This window comes from Equus quagga, chromosome 4 (assembly GCF_021613505.1).
Source record: "Equus quagga isolate Etosha38 chromosome 4, UCLA_HA_Equagga_1.0, whole genome shotgun sequence".
NCBI classification, from domain to species: domain Eukaryota; kingdom Metazoa; phylum Chordata; class Mammalia; order Perissodactyla; family Equidae; genus Equus; species Equus quagga.
In genome coordinates, this window is record NC_060270.1 from 33,273,946 (window position 1) to 33,289,929 (window position 15,984).

The 15,984-nt window shown below is 39.2% G+C and overlaps 1 protein-coding gene across 5 annotated transcripts in view; it reads right to left on the reverse strand.

The window, feature by feature from the left end:
* Nucleotides 1-15,608, reverse strand: part of TPRG1 (tumor protein p63 regulated 1) — a 132,257-nt gene extending 116,649 nt beyond the window's left edge. Inside the window, exon 1 of one of the 5 annotated variants that reach the window (XM_046659890.1) lies at nucleotides 15,338-15,608. Coding sequence is in view for 1 of the 5 variants with exons in the window: in XM_046659887.1 (XP_046515843.1) it covers nucleotides 15,338-15,371 (34 nt within the window). In the remaining 4 variants the exon portion in view is untranslated. Of the gene's footprint in view, nucleotides 1-10,081; nucleotides 10,103-15,337 lie in introns of those variants that run through there. The other 4 variants (XM_046659886.1, XM_046659888.1, XM_046659887.1 and 1 more) reach the window with 4 other exon arrangements.
* Between the last annotated feature and the right edge of the window lie 376 nt (nucleotides 15,609-15,984).

Genomic DNA, 15,984 nt, shown 5'->3' on the forward strand with positions numbered 1-15,984 from the left:
TTTTCGCCTGTGATTGGTCTCAATGAGCAGATTGTGAGCTCTGTGAGGGAAGGAATCATGCCATCATTTGTCCTCTCGGATGCACACAGAATGTGTAACCCTTTGTGTAGCACAGTGAGGTCAGTCACAGCAGATGTCACAGAAGATGTCTGCACCACTAGAGACAGACAGAAAAAAGAAAAACTGACTTCTGCCTTACACTTTCCTGAGAGATAAGTGACAAATATGAGAGCCTTTCCTGAGAGCAGGTCTAGGGATGAAGGGAATAGAGGGGAGGCTTATCCTGAAGCCAAAGGGCAGTGTTCAGGAGCAAGCACTTGAAAGGGGTGGAACGACACCAGAAAGAGGAGCCCAGGGTCTTAAAAACAAATACTGCCAACTTCTCAGGTTGTCGGTCAGCATAACTGAAGGGCAATCTGTATTTTAATAATGAAATATACATTAAACTCCTAAAATAGTGAATGCTAAACAAGACACCAAATTGGACAAAATAGTTAGATACAAGAAAGTGTTAGAATAATATCATTCTAGGGTAACTTTGACCCATTTCCACTCCATGTAGATGAGAATGGTAACACCTGGAATTCAGCCTGTTCTACAAGATTCCTGGAAGCTCTAAACGGGTCCAGAGAGCTCCACCCAGAGAGAGAAGAGGAAAGAGAGTTTGAGCAATAGGAACAGCTCTCATTAAAATAATGAAGGCCAGGACACAAGTATGGAGAAATGAAAGTAGTTTTGTTTCAAGAATGACATTCACATTCATTCTAAGTTGATTTAGGAAAAGTGGGCTTCCAGGATACTAAAGAATAAAAGCTAAAAAAAAAAAAGTTCCTATTACCTTGTTGAAGGTAGTTAGATAAAAGACACAGAGGAGGAACAACACATCTGTCACAAAAAGCTCTTTCTTTTTCTGTATTTCAGTAAGAAAACAAAACAAAAAATAAAAGTGTATCGAAGAAAATATAACTGTATATGTGCATATGTGAATAAATAAGGCCGGAATACTGGAAAGAAAGGATAAATATATGTTTATGTGTTATCTGCTACAACTCCCGTTAAAGCAATGAGCAACATTAGCCAAAATAGACAGTAAAAGCACTGAGAAAATTAAAGTGCTACCTGTGATATTCACTTTTCTCGGTTCTGTGAATATGCATCTCAAGGCTGGATTGTTGTAGAGGGATAATGTTTGCTTTTGATCAGTCTTTCTATAAATGTGTTACTTCAATTACCAAGTGATCAAGAGAGGAGTAGAGTATGGGGCAGGGAAAGATCAATCAAAACAGTCCTTATTAAGTGTGGTCAGTAAGGCCATCTTCATATATTACGTGTACATACATGTCATAATAAGACCTCTCAACTTCTATATCTGTGAAAATGTGCGTGTTGATGCCCGTCCTGCTTATTCTATGTGATTTTTGTAAAGATGAAATGAACAAGCTGTGAAAGTACTTTGTAAGCAAAGAAGCGCCTTGATCTTGTATCTTTTGAAGAGCCATTAGCATGTTATCATAGAAGAAGGAGCAGGCAATAAAATGATATCTGAGCTGAGGCTGTTGGCAGTCCCTGAAAGATGCCCAAATAAAAGTGGGGCTGCCCAAAGCTTTCAGGGAGCATTTATTCCTATCTTGACAAAGTCAAAACTACTGGCAAGTTGTAGGAGGTGAGAGGGAGGAGAGGCAACGTGTTTAGACCAGGTATGTGCCAAATCTTTCCAGAAGGCAATTGTTCCCCTGTCCCTGGGAATCAGAGAAACTGAAGCCCACAGGGCCAGAATCTCATGCTGCCCAAGTCACCTGTATACATGCTTCCTATGTCGATTCCTGCCTCTAGAGTGTCCCTTCAGAACATAAAAGCAGTAAAAGATCATCTTATATAATATTTCCTATTTGTAAATGGAGAAATTCAAGTGTATGGATGTTTTACGACTCCATAGAGCTCTCTTTTGCCATAAATGTCACCAAAAGTGGGTTAGCCCACAGTACTACTGTTTGGCAGTGTCTCTGCATCTAAGAACTTCAACTGAACATTCATGATATTTTTAAAGAGATCATTAGATATTTGACATGTCTCCAGAATATATTCCCAGTTAACTATGAGGGAAGTTCTATCTTTCCTTCTTAATGAGCTGGAGCCAATCCATAATACCCAGTAGTATTCCTAGTTAATATTATTCATTACTTCTCTTGGATCCCATCTACAATAGGCAATGTCAGGCTCCAAATGCCATTCATGTTTGACTGTGAAACTCTGTAATTCTCCCACCAAAGCCCAGCCAGTGGATAAACTTATTAGAAAATGCTACAGAGAGTAGCTGAAATCAACTCTTCTGTTGGGAGTGACTGAACATAGAATCTTTAGTTTAGGAGGGACATTATATATGCCAGTTCTACTTCACATCAAGTATAGGCATCTCTAAGATGGTTAGTTTTGTTGACTAATAATGTTACCTAACTCTAGATTTAGGTTTCATGATAAAAAAAGTGGGATTAACCGGTACATCATTAGAAGCTGTGCTGGTATATTTGAACATACGAAACAGAGACATCATTTAAAATAAGTGATATCTCTAGCTATCTTTTTAGCTCATCATCTTCCAATGGCAAAACCAAGTGCATCCTTATGCCAATGCCCTTTTTAAAAAGCAATGTTATTTTGTTTATAATTTATTTATAATAGCTAAGCTATCTAAATGTAGTTTAGATAGAATACTATGTGACTATTATAATTAATATTGTACAAATACAATAGAAAGACATCCATGGTATACTTTTTTAAAAATCCAAGTTACATGTACAACCAGAAGGACCTACAACTAGAATATACAGCTATGTACTGGGGGGCTTTGGAGGGATGGAAAACAAAATCCAAGTTATAAAATAGGACACAGCATGATCTTAGTTTTGTAAGAATAAAACAGATATGTATAAAAGAAAGTTTACAAGGAAATCCACCAAAATGTTAACACTGGTTTTCTCTGGGTAATGAGATTATAAATTTTTTTTTTGCTTAGTTGTATTTTCTAATTTTCTATGATAAAATTGTTATAAAGAGGATATCATGAGAAAAAAAAATTAGTTCTAGTCTAAACATTTGCAAACTTAAATGTTTTTTAAGCAGTCACATTTTCATCACAGATTTCCCATTCTCCAGCACCCACCATCAAGGAAAAAACAATTTCTATTTCATGGAGAAAATACATCAAACTTTGGCCCTAAGAAATTCTCCAAAAATTAAAGTCAGAAGAAGACTAAAATTCATATCCAAATAGAGACTATTTCCTGTACACAGATAGGTGGGTTATTGGGTAATGACTTTTATCTGCCCACTGATATGCAAAGGCGGCATTCAGGAAATAAAATCAAAAGAAGCTTTGAGAGATGGAGAAAGATAGTGTCTCTTGGGCAAGTTTTATCATAAGAAGTTACGAAACTGCTATGTAGGCCAAGAAGTTACAAACTTGTTATGTAAATTATATGAGGGAAAAAGGTAGGGGAAATATTTGTCTTAGAGAAATAAGTCCAATGCACTTCCCATGAATAGGTCTTCTGAGAACAAAGCCCTTAGTTACAGACGGACTGGACAGGGTAACTTGGCAGAAGTTCTAGTTTTCCCAGCCGAAGGTCATGGCAAGTGTTGTGGAGTTGGAGAAGGAAGAAGTGGCAGTGACTCTGTTTTAGAGTGCCTGATGGAGCAGTAGTGAGCGGGAACTGTCAATGGGAGACATTCCATACTAACCTGACTTTCCTGTAGGCGAGATTCAAAAGCATTGATCTGAAACAAACTAGAGTAGAATTCTTTCCTTCTCTCCTCCTGCATTGTGCCAAAAGAGTTAGAAGTCATAATATAGCCCATCTCTCTTTGAGAAGAGGTAAAGAAAAAATGCCTGGCCAAGAGAATCTGTATCCCAAAACATAGCCCTAAATTTTGTCATCCCTGCGAACTCTTCAGTGACTCTTCTGACATCGGTACTTCTCCTGAAAGGCATCCTCTCTTTTAGTAGAGATGACATTACTTACATGGTGTTGAATAAGCTTTTTTCTTTCTTTTCCTTTCATGCTGTTTTTTAATTCAATCTTTGCAAAACTTTAATTCTTGTTTATTTTCAGTTAAGCTTCAATCCTGTTTGGGAGCTCAGCCAATCAGTAGGAGTGGCTAAGCCACACAATTTAGCTTCTTCCATTGGAGCCTGAAAGATGTCTTTATTTTTTATTTAAACACAACTTTGTGGGTGATGTATCAAGATCACTCACCTACAACTCAAAAGCACAAATGTTTGGAGAATTAATTAAGCCAACTCTTCCACAAGACAACGGACAAGGAACAGTAAAGATTCATTTCATGTAATCAATTCCTGTATCAGGAAATAGACTGGCACAGTCGAGAAAGCTTTGGAGTCAGACAGACCTGGGCTTCAATCCAGGCTCCGTAACTTGCCAGCTGCCTGAGGTTGGGTAGCAATTTTAAAATCCTTAGCTTCAATTTTCTCAAATGTGAAGTGGATCCAATATTTACCTTGCAGCACAGTATAAGAATTAGAGGAACTAATGGATCTAAAGGCCTAGCAAATTATCTAAAATATGGTACGGTTTCAAAATATAGTTTTAAAGCTTGAGGGAAAAGAATGGCCAGAAGGAGTTGAATAATGGACTGAATCTACGTGAGAGCAACTTGAACAATTGGGAGCAGAGTATATGACAACCAGCAATGGTGGGGAAAGCCTTGAAGTAGTAGGAAATCTGGGTTGGGAGGTGAGTCATTTCTTCTCTCTGGGTATTGGGTTTTTTCATATGTGCTTGGAGGGTCTTGAACTATTTGAACCCTAAGTTTCCTTCCAGTTCTGCTAGTCTGGACTCCACATGGGCCTGGTGTAGGGCTCCCATTCTAAACAGGATGGAGAGCTAGGAAGTCTTTACAAATCAGATCAAATACCAAAGTAACAAAACTGGAATATATTTATTTTATCACCTTTATCCAACTATAAATCAAAATGTTTTAGTCCTTGGTTATATGTTTACAGAAAATTCCATCTTTAAGAGTACCAGGGATAAGAAATCTATGTGAAGAACAAGTTACTAGTTTGTTTTTGTTTTTGTTTTCTAATTCAACAAGCAAGAAACGCTTAATGTCTATTTTCCAACCTGTCTAGTTTCCAACCAATGAGAGTGGCACTTCAGAGAGGATTGACCTCTTTAGTATAGGGCCTCACCCAGCTAGACATGCTCTATTCTAACTGAGATTCTCCCTCCCACCCAACTGACCATGACATTGTAGGTCACGGCCTCTTCTCCAGCCTCTGAAATGGCCCAGCCGTGGCTTCCTGGATCCCTTCACATAGTGGAAGCTTCCATTTAGAGGTTATCTTACCTAGAATGAAGGATTTTATCTTTGTCAACTGACTATGCAAGCATGATTCAAAAATGAATCAAAACTAGATTTTCTTGCAAGCAGTTTAGAACCTCATAGAGGGGATAACAATTTAAGCATCAATCCTAAATTAAAGAGATTTAAATTGAAAGGTATTTATTGTATCACACTATGTGTACACACTCATGGCGGAATATAATGCAACCTTAGAATTCATATTTTTGAAGACAATTAAATGACAGATAAAAATTCACATAATAATGCTAAGTGAAAAAGCACGGTCCTAAGGAACACATACCCTATGGTTTTATTTTCAAAATCTAAAGGATGTGTAAATAAACAAAGAAAAACACTAGAAATTAGCATATTGAAGTCTTAAAAGGAGTTTATCTCTGGAAGGAGGAGGTTTTAAAGGAAGTCAGAGAATAATCCTGTAGACAAATATTAATTGATATGAAAATATATATTATTATGAATCAGAAACACAGATTATAAATTAGTGTATTAAAATCACCCGCACATGCCTTGGAAGCACATGCACCAAAATGTTATGAGTGATTATCTCTACATGGCTGGTTTACAGAAGATTTTTACTTTCTTTTATACATTTTTCTAAATTTTCCTTTTTTTTTTTTTTGCTCTGAGCATACATTAAAGCTATGATTGAGGAAAACAATGTTAAAAATAGCATACATTAAAGCTATGATTGAGGAAAACAATGTTAAAAATAGTGTTTCAAGGAAGTGTACCATGTGAATACAAGTCAGGGTCCTAAGGCTATGGGGATAAAAGGAATTGATTAAAATATACGAATAAAAACTTGAGACCCCAGAAAGTAGTGGGTAAAGAGGCAATCATGAGAGAAATCTCATCAGGGTAATGGTGACACAGGAGCTTGGAAGGGCACCATCCTAGTCAGAGATCACTGTACCTGTGGGACACGGAGACACACTTGTTTTTAAAGCACAACTAAGAGACATATTTAGTCCAGCTCAGCCCTACCTACTTAAGAAACCTTTCCCTAGCCACCAAAACTCCCTTGGAACAGATGGACCCCCCCCCCCAACTCCAATGAGCTGAAGCAATACATGCACCATAAGGTAAGTGCCCTTTCCCTCCAGGGGCACAAGCACAAGAAACCATCCTCTGTGCTGCTTTGTATCCCACTCCCACTGCCAACACAGAGTGTTCCGAATAGAACAGACACTTAGTAGATGTTTATGATGCACACGATATGGGGTATGGCAGAAGGACAAAGGCAGAGGAGCAAGAGGAACCTGGAGGTAATCAGCCCAGCACCATGAACCGCTGGATATATGGCCTTGAGGACAATGATATGGAGAGATCTGGTGACTTGACAATGAGGAAAACAGCAATAACACAGGCAGAGAACTACTGCATTGATAGGTGCTCACTTATGGGGATTGATGTGAATGATTATTTGGACCCGTTTAACTTTTCTTGTTACATTGTAGGCCATACATAAAAGCAAAAGAAGGGAAAGAAATCTTTCCTTAAATCTACTATGCAGAGAAAACGAAAGTAAATAATTCTGATGCATATTCTTTAAGACTTCTTCTACATTTATCTAGAGATATCATTTCTACTTCAAAATGGAGTTGTGCTGTAAATATTATTTCAAAAACTGCCGTTTGCACTTAATAAGGATACTGATACTGACGATGGTAGCCAATGCTTATTAAGCACTTACTGTGTGCCAAACATTTGGCTTTGACTACATTTGTTCATGTCAAACTCACCATAGCCCATGGTCCAGGTATTATAATTATCCTTACTTTACAGATTAGGACACTGAAACTCAGAAAGTTTGAAGAATTTGCTCAGGGTCACATAGTTAGTAAACGGTAAGAGCTCTCAGACCTCAAGCCCCTGCTTTCCACCACTGTGCTACCTGACTCAGTTAATAAATAATTTCCTACCCCAGCATATGAATGGCTGTGTAGGGTTCCATTATACAACCACTCATATTTATTTAACTCATCCCCAATGGTTAGTTATCCATGTTGCTTCCTTTTTACTTTGCTTTGACAATAGCTATGAACTGAAGATCCCTATTGGTAAAACTTTTCATAATCCTTAAATTTTTCTCAGTATAAATTCCTACAAATGGAAATCCTGGGTCAAATTGTATGTTTAAGGTCTATATGGCCAAATTGCCCCTCCCAGAGATGTTGTAGCAATTCAAGTCTCAGAAGAATATGAAGCCTATTTATATGTGGAATCTCAATAAACAAAAGGTACTCATAGATTCAGAGAACAGATTGGTGGTTGCCAGAGGCTGGGGGTGAGGGTTGGGTGAAAAAAGTCAAAAGGTACAAATTCCAGTTATAAAATAAATAAGTCATGGGGATGTAATGTATATCATGGTGACTATAGATAATAATACTGTATTGCATATTTGAAAGTTGCTAAGAGAGTAGATCTCAAAAGTTCTCATCACGAGAAAAAAAATTCGTAATCATGTATGGTGATGGATGCTAACTAGATTTATTGTGGTAATTATTTCACAATATATACAAATATTGAATCATTATGTTGTATACCTGAAACTAATATAATGTTATATGTCAATTATACCTCAATAAAAAAATTAGAAAAATTTAAAAAAGAATATGAAGCCCATTTTCCTGCAGGTCAGAAGGAGGTTTTATAATTTAAAAAAATACTTTGCAATTAGTTTAAATGAGTCCAATATTTCTTTTAACTTTCTATACTTCTTTTAGTTGTGAGATTGAAAGGTTGGGGGCAATATATGTTTGACACTTTTATTAGTTTCATCTTTTTTTGTCTTACTGATCCACAAGAATTCTTTCTTTATTAAATACATTAACAATTAAACAAATGTGTATGATAGAACAGCTGTTAATGATCATACTGACGCCACTGAGGTCTACAGACATGAGTAATGATGGTGTGACATTTTCAAAATGGGCCCATCAATTACACAGGTTTATGTATCCTTGACTATAGAACAGAAAGAACCATCAGTTGGCTTCTAAAGTTGTAGATTTGATTTGCCTAATTCGTTAATTCTGCAAATAAGAATATCTTGAACTTGGGGATTTCATTTTTTTCCTGTGTGACATAGATTAATCTCCATAGCACAACTGTGCATGGTACAAAATGCTTCATTTAATTCATTAATTCAAACAAATTTGGGGGGGAACCTTCTTTGTGCCAAGCACTGTGCTGGGGAAAAGAGAGAGGCAGAGAGCAGAAGCAAGCTGCAAATACAATTTTCTGCCTTTAAGGAGTACATTGTCTGTGAAAGAATCAGATGTGCAAACAGATAATTGCAAGATGGCTGGCCAAAGCCCTAGATGGTGATCTGTACAAAGAGCAATAGGTGCCTTCTAGGGGCACGGCAGAGTCACACTGAGCTGTCTCGATACATATGGACCTAAGAGCTCTTGCACACAGCAAAACACTAAACAGACACCAAGGACCCAGGACGACCCGCTGCTGAAAGATACACGTTATATTTTACTCTAGGAGTTGCCTTTCGGTGCCATCAATGATGGGAGAGAACAGCTGCCACTGGGGGGTGACAAATGGTGGGCAAAGCTTTTTATCCTTAACATGCACTTTCTAGAGCTGGATTGAATAGTATGTGTTTCAGTGTTTCTCTGCTTATAGAGTAACAATGTCCCAGTTGGGAACCAGGGAAGTTTGAAGCCCCAGAAACGTCTGCTTGGAGCTCCATTGAAATGGAAAGAGCTTTAATAGTGTATGACCTTCAAGTGAACAGAAAGCAGCAGATAGCATTAAGGATGTATCATAAATGTCAGTAAGTAGATACAAACTCACTATTAGAGGAAAAGATGGATGCGAGAATCAGCCCAAGATACAGGCATAAGAAATTGCATTCCCATCCACCAGCATGCAGATGGTTCAGCCTGGAGCCCTGTGTTGATCGTGCTGGAAAACTCTTTCCAAATGTCGCAAGTTTTCATTGATGCAGACACTGAGTTCTAGTTCCCTCCCTGGGTCCCAAACATCCTGCAACTGGTATAACAGCACCTGCCATTCAGGAGACGTTGCTGGGAAGTGTGAATTCCCTGGGATTCATGTAACGTCCTTCAACAATGACAAAGTGAAAGTTTTATGAGCTTTAGAGAGAGTTCTAAAGTTATAAGTCATCTTCAAAATTATCTGTTTAGTATGAGGCAGTGGCAGGGAATAGAATAATGAACTCAATTTTTAAGAACCTGGGTTTGAGTCCCATCTGTTATTAATATGCTGTGTGATTTGGGGCAGATGACTTAAACCCTCTGAGCCCTATTTTCCTTCCCTGAAAAAAATGTAAGACGATAACCCTTACCAGGACTACTTCACAGGAGTAGAAAAAATATTCTATCTATGTGTATTAATCAAGTTATAATCTCTACAAAAGTGCATTTCTATCATCTTTCTCCCATCTTAAGGAAAAAAGAAAACTCCTCTCTCTTTCCCTTCCAGCTTGTGCCTGTTTTCTCTGGGCGCCTTTACAAATAAGCTCCTTGAAAAGAACATCTATATTCACCAGCTCCGATTCCTCTTCTCCTGTTCTCTCTTGAACCCACTCCAGCCACCCTGCTGTGTGCTCAGATCCCTGACATTATCTCACTCCCCTCTCAGCAGCATCTGTGCCATCTCACTACTCTCTCTTCCTTGGAACCTTCTTCACTTGGATCCCAGAACACACCACACTCACCACCACTCCGGCTACTCCTCTTCTATCTCCTTTCTTGGTTCCCGTGGAACCAGAGAGGTCTAGATGGCAGTAGGAGTGGGCTGCTTCATGGTGCAGATGATAAAGGGGTGGGTGCATTGTCTACAGAAAATGGAAATGAAAAACGCTTTTCATTATTACCGTGTACTGGGATTGTAAATAATTTCAGTGATAAAATCCTCCTCTCCGCTGATGTGGGACTGCCCACACCACACCCTTTCTTCTTTGGTGCACTATTGACTAGATTCTCCTCACCTCCCTAACCCAAAACCATACGGCATCCCAAGTCAGCCCTTAAACCGTTTCTCTTTTCTGTCTAAACTAACTCCTTTGATGATCTCCTTTAATTTCATTGCTGTAAATATCATGTGTATGTATATTGCAACCTCCCACTTTTCATCTTCAGCTCAGATATCCTCAGTGAATCCCAGATACATATATTAACTCAGTACTCAACATCTCTGACTTAACTTGTCCAAAAGTAAGCTCCTAATGTTCCTTCAAAACCTATGCCTCTTAAGGTCTTCTCTATCTCCCATAAAGGCCACTTCTTTCTAACAGTCGCTCAGTAAAAATCTTGGCCTCATCATTATCTCCTTGCTGTCTCATTATTCGCCATTCAATCAATCAACCACAAGATCCAAACAGTTGTCATCACCTCCAGCACTACCTGTTTGTTCAAGCTTCCACATCACTCATCTGGATTATAGTAACAACTCCCTAATTAATCTCCCTTCTTCTGCCTGCCCTGTCCCGACGTCACCCTCATCTATTCTCAACACACACAGAGGGATCCCTTTGAAATGTAAGTCAGACCATGTCATTTCTCTGTCTAAAATGTGGAAATGAATCCCATTTTACTCAGAGTGAAAATCAAAGTCCTTACTGTGTCTTACAGGGCTCAGCATTATTGCTGCCCCCATCCTCACTGCACCATGATCTTTCTAACTTCATTTTCAAAAATTTCTCCACTCAGTTCAGTTTATGCTTTATTCTTCAAAGGTGCCAAGAAGTCACGCTCCTGCCTCAGGACCTTTGCACTTGCTGTTCCAGCTGCCTGGCATGCTGTTTCTCCAGGTATTTACATGGCTCACTCCCTTGTATTATTAGGATCTTTACTCAAATAACTACTTGTTACTCTCTAAGTACCCTCTCCAAAATCTCAACTCTCCAAGACTTCCTATCCCCTTCTCTTTTATACTTTTCTCTCTGTTTCATAAATAACGTATTTTACTGATTGATTTTGTTTATTTTCTATCTGTCTCATTAGAAATGTAAGCTACCTGAGGGCAGAGATTATTTCTTTTCACTCACTGCTGCTATTTTCCCAAACCCTGAACACATGTTCAATAAATAGTTTTGAATGAGTGAAATTTGAAAAGATGTTTGTATTGAACAGAAGAGCTGATCAATACACAGTTTTGAATGAATCAATCTTGTTCGCATACTTCATTTGAGTCTGTGCCACATCACCTACCTACTTCCCTTGAAGCAAAGACGTTTGAGATAGAGGTACAATTCCGAACAGATCTCACACACACCCATGTGCATGAAAATGAGAAAGTTTGGTTAGTTACATAAATCCCTTGGGGTATGTATGTAAACACTGTTCTGGTGACTGGTGGGGCCCCTCACAAGACCAGAACCTTCCCTTCAGCCCATCAGGAATGCTAAAAACCATAGCAGAGCATTCACGTATTTATGGAATTCTCCAGCAGTGTTTATTACGCAAGAGTCTAGGGCCAGGACATCCAAGAACGTTCTATAACTATTCTTTAGGGAGTGACTGCCTCCCAGACCAAAGGACAAAGCTTATCAACTAAAAATGACCCTCCATATCCCACAAGTTAAGGACTTATGCAACATCACTTTTCTAACTTTCAGATAACCCAGAAGAATAGAATTTAAAAAATAGAATAAAAAAAAGAAATTTTAACCACATTTTTCAAAATATTCCTTACAAGTTGCTTAACGTATTTTAAAAATGTTTTCATCCATCTTTCTGATTCCACTGTATAATATCACCTTGCCTCCCTCACTAAACATCTGATACTGTCCACTGTGTTTAGAAGTACTCAATTCTGTTTTGTAGCTCTTAATTCTTCTGAAAAACTTAAAGCAGAGCTAAGTGATACCTACACGGATATTCCGTCACTGCCCAATTATGGACTTGGAGAGTCATGAGCTTGGACTAGATGCCTGGTCAATAGTTGTAATGCTCCTCAAAGTCACCATGTTCTGCCTGATCTGAAGCCCTCAGCCTACCACTCAGCACCCAGGATCTGGTGCACACCCAAATTTCCAACCTCATTTCCCCTACTGTCTCATTGGTCCCATACACAGCCACAGCGAATGTTCTCTATCCTTCAAGTAGGCTTCAGACAGTACTGACTTATGAGTTTGCTTAAATTCTTTTGCTAGAAACTCTTCTCACCTCTATCTGTTCAAAGCCCAGGCCAAATGCCGTTTCCTTCTTACAACCATCCTCGATGACCACCTACCTAGTTGCCATAAATATCTCCTTACTCAGTAAAACCAAGAACATTTTCTTTCTTCTTCTTGTATCATTCATCACGTCTTATCTTGTGTTGTAGTTATTTGTGTACACATTTTCAGTACTAATAAGACGCTTTGGGGAAGGGTCATTGCTCTTCATCCCCAAATCCCCAAGCTTAGGGTGATGTACACCATAAGTGATCAACAGGAAATTATTTATTAGTGAATGGATTATAAAAAAAATGTTATTAAGCTTGTTTCCAGGATTTCAGTGATTTGTTCTGCCTTCTTCGTGAAGGCAAGGCATTGTGTTGCTATCCACGTACTATCATACATAGTAACTTCTTTTCTTATTTTTATACCATGACCTCTTGAGTAAAGAGTATTATTGTGCATTTGTCAATTTTCCTCCCTTTTCTCTGGCAGGCATCTGGAAATTATGCTGGAATTGCATCAGCTTCCTTAATATTTTAGCTTTCAAGTCACTTAGCGTCAATATCTGGCTTAATATCCTGGGTAGGTATCAGAGCCAATGGCATGTTCTGCTGAAGTCATCATTCCTCCTTCTACCTCTTAAATAATGAGAGGTTAGGACCAAAGAATTAATTTCATCTCCTCCTTGGTGACATTGATCTGTGGCCTGGCCTATTATTATGTAGAACTAGGTTTCCCTCGAAAGAGAATGATTTGAACACATAAGAGGCTGGAAGAGACCAGTGTTGACAAACTCAAAAACTTGGTAGCCTAAATCAGGTCCCACAGGGGCTGTGGAGGATTGGGGACTACATGCCCCACCTACAGGGAGCACATGCTGCCCAGACCCAGCCCATGTGTTTTCCACGTGGGAATGTGGATCAACTATTACCAGATCTTCTGTTCTTCCTGAAAACTGAGATATCTGCATTTTTACAAGAAATTTCCTGGATGTTAAATATCTGCAACTATTTCAATGCTGTTTACCACTGCAGCACAAACAAAACACGTTTGAATGCTGAAATCACCCAGATGAAAGGAACTCTCAGGCTCAACCCTGCCATTAGATTCTACAACTCTGAATAAAAGCTCAACTAGCATTGCAAGTTCTGAACTGAGTGATGCCTCTTTAGAAGGATCCTAGAAGATACAAAGAAAGTTCCAGATTGGTTGAATAACGTGAAGATACCACAATTGTTTGTCCACCTTCCAACCCTATACCTAAGGAGAAGTTCCAAAACTTGGCTGAAACAAATATTCCACAAGAACCAGGTTAATAAGCAAAGAGGCTTCTCTGGAAAAGTCCTCTACTCTACAGGGTATGACATTTCCACTAGATGCTAAGAAAAAGTCCAAGTGTCTTCAAACTTTTAAGTGAAAGGAATCTGAAAGGACATCTGGGTACAATCTCCAAAATGACACAGTTAATGCTTCTGCTTAGGGATGCCCGGCACCATTCACTACATGTCGTGGGCAGTAAAAGAGTAAGAGATCTGCATTTGACTTACAGCTCCAATGACCGCCAGCTGCATGGCCTTCTGCACTTCATGTCATCTTTCTGGGCTTCAGTTTCTCTATTTTGAAAAGCTAATTGATTAAGTGATTTCTTCAAGACACAGCCAGAAAGACACTAAGAATATACAGAAGTCTGCCAAAGATTGTATAGCATCGCAACCCACTGCACTGTGGGCCCGCAGGGATGAATATTAGCACTGTCATAACAAACTCAAACACACACACACACACACAAGGAAACATTGCCTTCCACAACTAAGAATGATACAACCTTTTGAGCATGTAGGGAAAAATGATAGCTAAAATTAGCATCTTAAAAAATAAACTACATAATCACTGAAGATGAGATTTTCTTAAAGCTGTAGAACAATGAGATATAATGATAGCTGTCATAAGAGAGGAAATTGCAGCAGTCAATTTGGAAGGATTTGGGGGTGTTTTTCCCCCCTGTTGAGATTTGCTTTTCCACATACCACAGTAAGACTGAAAAGCTAAAATATTTCCCCAGGGCCTTTGTCATTTGTGCCTCATAATGTTGCTGCTGACTTTAGGAGAGTGTCATTCAGCCCCAAAGGAAAGCCTTCTTATACAGAGAGCCAGAACATGCTTCAGGCTCCATGTAGTCATCTTCTCGAATTTGCATATCACTTTTCAGTTTACAAGGTCCCTTTACATACATACTCCCATTTGGTCTCTAAAATTAGCGCTATTTGATGGAGCCTATATATCATTATAAAATCTCTATCAGATGAATTCAAACATATCCCTCTCAACCTGCCTGCAAGGAAATAACACCTTTTGTTTGCCATTAGACAGTTCAGGAAGTCCTTTCACTTCTCTTAGCTTTTCGAGATAAGGTATGACCTGCTGGGTGGTACAGTAGAGGGAGAGAGAAGAAGGAATCAAATCTAATCTTGGCCTTAGCTTGCTGACCAAACTCAAACAAATCATTTTCTGTTTCATTTCAAAGCCTCTGTTCACTAAGCCACCGAATGGAGAAAATCATACCTAGCCTACCATTTTGTAGGGCAGTTAAGATCAAAATCAATATATAGATAAGAAGGCCAAGTGATTTTATAGGCTAAAAACTGCTGGTCTACAAATCTCACTAACTCAGGGCAGTAAGGAAGAATGGAGAACTTACATATGGTCATGAAAATTATGAGCCTAGGTGGAGGTGTAAGTCAGTGGTGGAGGTGGCCAGAAAGCTAGGCGAAGGGACAGGAGCAATAAGCTCATAGAGAGAAATCTCACCTCTTTGCAGAACCAGTGACAAGCCACCTGGCATTCCCTGACTAGGCTGTGGCTGGTCCTCGAGGTTCTTCTTTCTCTTCCTGGATGAATGGGGCCAGACCACGGATGGCAGCTGGTGGAGGTGTGATGGGCTCAAATAAAGCCAAACAGGCGGGAGCTCTCGTGCTGTCACCCCACTGTCTGAATCTCGCCTCACCAAATGGACTGAGAATCAGATGCTCAATCACAAACAAAGGGTCGAATGAAAGGATTGAGGCTGTTTACAGGGTGGAACTCAACCTGTCAGAGACAGCAAACTGGGTCTGTGGGTGGGGCCTTTATTGTTCCACAGTGACACATCTCTCTCTCCTGTCCTCTCCTTCAAGAAGTCCTGGATTGTTCTGCCAACTTCCCCTTTGATTGAAATCTTCTGATGAGGTGAGCAGGAGCAGCCTGCCCATTCCTCCATGGCATCAGTATGCTCCCAACCAGCTGTAAGAAAGCTTAAGCCTGAAGACTACCCTCCTTTTGTTAATCTTTTATGATGACTTGACTTACTGGATATTTGTGATTTTGAACATCATCACCACTTTTGTATCAGAATTGTAGAGGATGTGTAGAGTAGTGTATCTCTATGAGAACAAACAAAAACACCGTGTGCACGCAGA